This window comes from Cannabis sativa, chromosome 4 (assembly GCF_029168945.1).
Source record: "Cannabis sativa cultivar Pink pepper isolate KNU-18-1 chromosome 4, ASM2916894v1, whole genome shotgun sequence".
Classification (NCBI taxonomy): domain Eukaryota; kingdom Viridiplantae; phylum Streptophyta; class Magnoliopsida; order Rosales; family Cannabaceae; genus Cannabis; species Cannabis sativa.
This window is the reverse complement of record NC_083604.1, coordinates 17,606,503-17,613,747: the sequence shown is the minus strand read 5'-3', so window position 1 is coordinate 17,613,747 and position 7,245 is coordinate 17,606,503. Positions and strand designations below refer to the sequence as shown.

General features: G+C 41.8%; 1 protein-coding gene across 1 annotated transcript; it reads left to right on the top strand.

Moving 5' to 3' along the window:
* The first annotated feature begins 5,931 nt into the window (after positions 1-5,931).
* LOC133036829 (uncharacterized) lies at positions 5,932-6,537 on the top strand. Its single transcript, XM_061113589.1, has one exon. It carries the CDS (start codon positions 5,932-5,934, stop codon positions 6,535-6,537), a length of 606 nt encoding a protein of 201 aa, XP_060969572.1.
* Positions 6,538-7,245: the final 708 nt, after the last annotated feature.

The window sequence follows — 7,245 nt, the reverse complement described above, 5'->3', positions numbered from 1 at the left end:
TAGGCCCCGTACCAAACCCTAAGTCAAGAAAAAGGGAATGGGGGTCCCCTAACCGCTGGAAAGAGGCCCCCTCCGGACACATGTCACACGGGAAACCCTAGAAAGATTCCCTGAACAAGTGTCGGGTGCAGTAAAATCGCAGAAGGTGGTTTTACACAATAAGGGGATCAGAAAGAAAAGACCCTATTCTATGCCCTAAACAACCATTGAACGAAGAGCGTATGGTCTTCTACAATGAAAATGCACAATAAAAACAGAGGCATGATAATGGCGATCCTACAACTAAAGCAGTAAATGCAAAACAGAATACATGAAGGACTTAAACACTTGCATGCCCAGAAATCTCGAATGCGAACCCAGAAAAGAACAAACAGAACGAGTAAAAGCATGCCACTACCAAAGGATGCAAGAAACTTACAATGAAGTGTTGAACTGGGGGTCCTGATGTGAGTCGAGTAAAGATGAGAAAGACTGATAGCAGCAAGCAAGGAAGAACTGGGAAAATGGCAAAGTGTTCAAAGGTTTCGTGCTGGGTTTGAGAATTTTCTCTCTAGGAAATTCGAGCAAAGTTGGCAAGAAATGGGAAGTAACCGAAATGAAGGAAAGATGGTGGCTTTTATAGGCAAAAGTGCATGAGGAACAGGCGTCACCACCTACCAATCGAACGGTGGGGGAAACGCACGATTCAAATACCCAAAGATTAACGGGCCGGATTGATTTGCAATAAAGGCGGTGGAAACGTTTGAGTATCCGTCTGACACCATTAATGCGCCGCATCAATCAATGGGCATGAAACGAATCGACCTCTGCAAAAAGCGAATCGCTGCATTTAATGCCATCATTAAATGCACCCTCACGGGCTCTAAGCTCGTGCCGGGAAACCAAGGAGTCGACCGGAGACACCTCTGCAAAAAGCGAATCGCTGCATTAAATGCCATCATTAAAATACACCCTCACACGCTCTAAGCATGAGCCAGGAAACCGAGGAGTCAACCGGAGGCACCTGAGCAAGCCTTGGTTTATTTTTCAAGTAAACAAGGCTTGGGGGTTAAATGTTGCCCCTGATTTCGCCCAATATACGTGGACCAACCGAACAGGGACACGTGGATCAGATAATTCATAAGTATTTACTAAGTCTTTGTATGCCACCAGGAAACATCCTGGACATAGGTCCCGGAGGAGGCACTCGGAGTGCAAGGTGCTCCCGAAAGCTCGCATAGCATAAAGCCTCTCCGTGAGGTGTCAGGCTTCTCCTGAGCAATCAAATCGCATTAAATGCTGTATGGGAGGAAGCGTGTTGGGACTACAACACGCAATAAAGTCTGACTGCACAACCTCCAACCAGCAGCGCCACAGTAATGATCATTTAAGTCTAGCGACTGCTACACTGTGAAGAGTCACATCAATCACAAGGCAAAAAGGACATTCCTCATAAAAACCCTACATCGCCTAGGGATTTGACCATGCATTACTCATGGTATATTCATTGGGAATACCCAACTTTATGGATACTTACAGATACACTTGTAAGAGCAATTCTAGGGATTACCCCACCAAAACACTATAAATACCCCCTCAAAGCTCATTAAATAGGATCGAGAATCTTGGACTGCATATGAGCAAGAAGAGTAAATACTCACCAAGAACATTCTCTGTATTTATAAGGGTGACATTCTCCCAAGTATAAAATCTGTATTAAATACATCCATTAATAATAAAGACTCGTGGACTAAGGCTCATTAACGCCCCAACCACGTAAAAATCCTTCTCTCACTTTCTTACAGCTCAATAGTATAATCATATTTTATTAGTTGCCGAAAACCTCGGTCAACAGACTTAAACTTGAAATACTTGTCTTTCAAAAGAGAAAAAGTCGTTTAAATAGAAATCATGAGTAGGATCACTTCTCTTGCCAATTGACCAAACTACAAAGTAGATATCAAAAGAGTCTAGTGCAATAAATAAAGACCTGAACCAATAGATTATAGAATAGAGCATTGGAGCTACAACTAGTATCTAGTTGATTTTTTTTTTTTTGAATAACTAGTAGTTGATGTATTGTTATTTCTGTTCGATTGTTTTATTGGAAGAATGTCTACGTCATACAATTCGATTGATTATGTTCGGGATCACTTTTCGATCATTCCGTTGGATGAGGAGGAGGAGGCGGCAGTCCAGTATGGACGACTGTTGGTGGAGGATACTGAGGTTGATACGAGATGGAGCCTTGTCGGCCGGTTCTTAACAGAAACTCCTATCGATTTCATGGCGATGCAGAACTTAATGGCGGTTCTTTGGAAACCGAGAATGGGTATGTATGTGAAGGATTTGGGGGAAAATAAATTTATATTTCAGTTCTATCACGAGATAGATGTTCAGAGGGTTGTTGATCGGAGTCCATGGACATTCAAAAATGCCCCTCTAATTTTTGAGAGATTGAAGCCAGGTGACGTTCCTAGGGTCGTGCGGTTACACCATCTTAAAATCTGGGTGCAGCTACATGATGTTCAGTCGGGCTTTAAAACGGAAAAAATGGTGACGGATGCGGGAAATTACATAGGCAGCTTTGTAAAGTCAGATGAAAATAATTTTAACGGAGTGTGGAGAGACTATTTGCGGGTGCGGGTTCGGATAGACATTGAGAAGCCATTGAAGCGGAGAATGAAGCTCCAACAAATCGGAGGGAACTGGTTTTGGATCAATTTTAGGTATGAATTTGTTCCTACCTTTTGCTTTATATGTGGTATAATTGGTCATACAGAACAATATTGTTCTAGGCTTTTTATTCAACCTATATCCACCATTGTTAAGCCGTATGGCACTTTCATGAAAGTTGTTCCTAGACGTACTCAGTATGCTATGAGGGCGAAGTGGTTGCGATCGGGCTCATCGAGTTCTGGAGTTCATGGAGGTCAGGCGCCGGTGGGAACAAGGAGTTATGGGGGGGATTCTAGTCAGGATATTCAGGGATTACATGGAAAAAATTTGCCTGGCTTCTCGGGTACAGGGGTGCGATTGAATGTAATTGATATTAATGGGAGAAGTATGGGGGATAACATAGGCGTGATGGCTGGGAGTAATGAGGGAGCTTTATTGGGTAATTTGGAGAGTAGACAGGTGGCTTTATTGGGTAATTTGGAGAGCAGACAGGTGGCGGTCAATGATGATGAGGAGGGATTACTTTTCTTAGATAATAAAAGAAAGAGGTTGGGTAAGGAAGTGGCTAATGGGCCGATTGGGCCTATGGAGGGTTTGGTCAAAGATATTAGGCCAAGTGGGCCTATGGAGGGGTTGATCATGGATATGGGAATTGATACTAATGCTCAATCAAAAAACGATTTATTGGCGGGTCCGACGGATCGGGCTCGCCAATCATTATGAGTACTTTAAGTTGGAATTGCCATGGGCTTAGGAACCCAGGAACAGTTCAATTCCTTAAAGATATTGTTTATCAAAAGAAACCCACTTTTATTTTTCTGTGTGAAACTTTGTGTGCTAAACCAAGATTGGAGCTTCTCTCATCTCAACTTGGGTATGAAGGTATGTTTTCTGTTGATGCGCAAGGACGGGGAGGAGGTCTAGCTATGTTGTGGAAGGATAAAAATGATGCATAAGTTAGAGGATTTTCCCAAAACTATATTGATTTAGTGGTTCATCAGAATGAGGTTTAAGATTGGCGTCTAACGGGCATGTATGGTGAGCCAAATCGGGCTCTTCGGAGAAACACTTGGGCTCTTTTGAGAGTTTTGAAGGAAGAAACGCCTCTACCGTGGTGTATTATTGGAGATTTGAACAATGTTATGAGTCAGGTTGATAAAAGAGGAGGTAATCCTTATCCTACCTGGTTGATAGAAGGCTTTCAACAGGTGGTGTCTGAGTGTGACTTAATTGATCTGGATCTCATTGGGCATCAATTTACTTGGGAAAAAGGAAGAGATTCTAGTAATTTGATTGAAGTACAGTTGGATAGGGCCTAATTCTGGGTGGGTGGATTTATTTCCTAATTCCAGATTGAGCAATCTTATGTTTACCACCTCGGACCATTGTCCTTTGCTTTTAGATCCTAGTTTTCGGGTTCAGTCTAATTCTGTGAAAACTTTTCGTTTTGAGAACGCTTGGCTCCGTGAAGAGGCTTGTTTTTCTATTATCCAAGATCAGTGGGAAGGGTACGGCTCTAGCGATATTTTTGCAAAATTGAGAGCTTTACAGGAGCCTCTTCAGTTGTGGGGAAATGAGCTAACGGGGAATTTCAAGGAGAGAATTCAACGGTGTAAAAGACGTATTGGGATGCTCAAAGGTAACACTGATGCTGGCTCGGTTACCCAATATCATGAAGCAAAAAAATTACTGGCTGAGATCTACCACCAAAAAGAAATATTTTAGAGGCAACGGTCTAAGCAACTTTGGCTAAGAGAGGGGGATCGAAACACAAAATATTTCCAAGCTGCTGCTAGTTCTCATCGGAAAAACAATTTCATTCATCAATTGAAGAATGAAGAGGATGATTGGGTCAATTGGGATTTTGGCTTACCTCAGGTAATGGTTAATTACTTTACTGATATTTTCCACTCCTTGGGGTCTCATGGTGATGATATTCTTGATAAAATTCAGCCATCTATTTCTTATGAGGACAATATTGGGTTACTTAAACCGGTGGGTGAAGAAGAAATTCGAGCGGCTGTTTTCCAGATGCATCCAGATAAGTCTCCTGGCCCTGATGGTATGACTCCTGCGTTCTTCCAGAAGTGCTGGCATATAGTTGGTTGTGATGTGATCAATCTTATCCAAGGTTTTTTTCGAAATATGAAGATGCCAAATGATCTTAATGCTACCAATCTGGTGCTTATTCCGAAAAAGAAATCTCCTTCTGTTATGGGGGATTTGAGACCCATAGCTCTGTGCAATGTGCTCTATAAGGTCATTTCAAAAGTTCTGGCTAACCTTCTGAAAGGTTTATTGTCTAAGGTTATTTCTGAGTTTCAAAGTGCATTCATTTCGGGGCGGCTTATCACTGATAATGTGCTTGTTTCTTTTGAAATTCTTCATTACCTAAAGCGTAAACAACAAGGAAGAAATGGTTGCATGGCTCTCAAATTGGATATGAGTAAGGTGTATGATATAATGGAGTGGCCTTTTCTACAATCAATTATGCTTCGCATGGGCTTTTCTCTTGATTGGGTTATGATGATAATGGAATGTCTGTGGACTATTTCTTACAATATTATTCATGGAGGGAAGGTTCTTGGGCCGATTATTCCTACGAGAGGAATCCGACCGGGGGATCCAATTTCCCCTTATCTCTTCATCATTTGTGCTGAAGGATTTTCGGCTCTTATCCGGCTTTATGAAGAAAGAAAGTGGATCCATGGGTGTCGGGTGGCTCGGCAGGCTCCTTATGTGACTCATATGTTATTTGCGGATGATAGTTTTCTCTATTGTTCTGCTACTTTGGAGGAGGCTCAACGTGTCCTGGAGCTTCTTAACAAGTTTGAACAGGCTTCGGGTCAGAAGGTTAATCTAAGTAAGTCTTCTGTTTTCTTTAGCTCCAACACGGGTGATGGGATCCGTCTTAGACTTTTTTTCAATCTTCACATGCGCTCTGCTGATGAGAAGAGCTTTTATCTTGGTTTGCCAAGTGTGATTGGTAGGAACAAGAATGTGGCTTTCGGTTTCTTGAAGGAGAAAGTTAGAAAGCGGATTCAGAGTTGGGATAGCAAGTTACTTTTAAGAGCGGGTAAGGAGGTGCTTCTAAAGTCGGTTATTCAATCTTTACCATCCTACACTATGAGTGTTTTTTTGATCCCTGTTGATATTTGTAAGGATATTGATCGTCTTATGGGGCGATTCTGGTGGCATTTTAAATCTTCCCAAGGTGGTGGTATTCATTGGAAAAGTTAGGATAAGTTATGCCTCCATAAGCACAAAGGTGGCATGGGCTTCCGGAACTTGCGGGATTTCATTTTGGCAATGCTTGGGAAGCAAGGTTTGAGGTTATTAACAAATCCATTGTCTCTTGCCGCTCGTGTGTTTCAAGCAAGATATTATCCTCAAGGGTCGTTTTTTGATGCTGAGTTGGGTTCAAATCCGAACTACGCCTGGAGAAGTGTTTTTGAGGGTCAGGAAGTTGTAAAAATGGGAGCTAGATGGAGGATAGGTTCGGGTACTTCCATTTCAGTTCTTAATCAACCGTGGCTTCCTTCAAAGGACAATTCGTATGTGACTTCTTCTCATGAGGCTCTTCGTCATTGTTCTATTTTCAACCTTCTACAAGACAGAAATATGTGTTGGGATGAAGAAGTATTGGAGGATCTGTTTGAATTGAGAGATATTGATCTCATTCGCAACATTCCTTTGCCTTTAACTCCGACTATGGACTCATGGTATTGGGCGTTTGAAGATTATGGAAGCTATTCAGTTAAAAGTGCTTACTGTGCGTTGCAAGTGCTTAACGGGAGATGGAATTCACAAGATAATTTTGGTTTTTGGAAAAAGTTTTGGTATATAAAACTTCCTCCAAATGTTAAGAATTTTCTTTGAAGGGCCCTCTCTAATTATGAGAAAACAAGAACCAGATGCAGAGTAATTTGCTCTGTTTTGAGAGGAAAAATTGTATTGAACAAAATAAAATGTTTGTTACATTTGAGGCCTTATATAGGCAATACAATACAGTAGTCTCAGCTCAAGAGTACAACCAATACAACAAACTTCTAACAGTATTCCTAACTGAATAACCGACTAAACAACTAACTCTCTAAGGTCTAGTAGCCCCCCTCAAGATGGAGTGTAAATGTTAAGTACACCCATCTTGGAGACCAATGTAGAAAACTGATTTGGGAGTAGAGGTTTTGTGAGAATGTCGACTAGATTCTGTTGAGAAGGAACATGGAGAAGCTTGAGAGAACCTTGCTGAACCTTTTCTCTAATGAAATGACAATCTATTTCCACATGTTTCGTCCGTTCATGATAGACCGGATTTTCACTAATGTGGATTGCAGCGGTGTTGTCGCAGTACATGTTGGCTGGTGTGGTGTGGGAGACACCAAATTCTTTAAGTAAAGCAAGGAGCCATGTGAGTTCTGAGGTTGCATTTGCCATAGCGCGATATTCGGCTTCAGTGGAGGAGCGGGAGACTACCTGTTGTTTTTTTAATTTCCATGAAACAAGAGAATTGCCAAGGAAAATGCAATATCCGGAGATGGATCGTCGGGTATCTTGGCAGCTTCCCCAGTCGGCATCAGCAAAGAA

Coding starts and splice junctions, on each gene's coding strand:
- LOC133036829 (XM_061113589.1), top strand. CDS start 5,932: ATGGGCTTCCGGAACTTGCGGGATTTCATTTTGGCAATGCTTGGGAAG.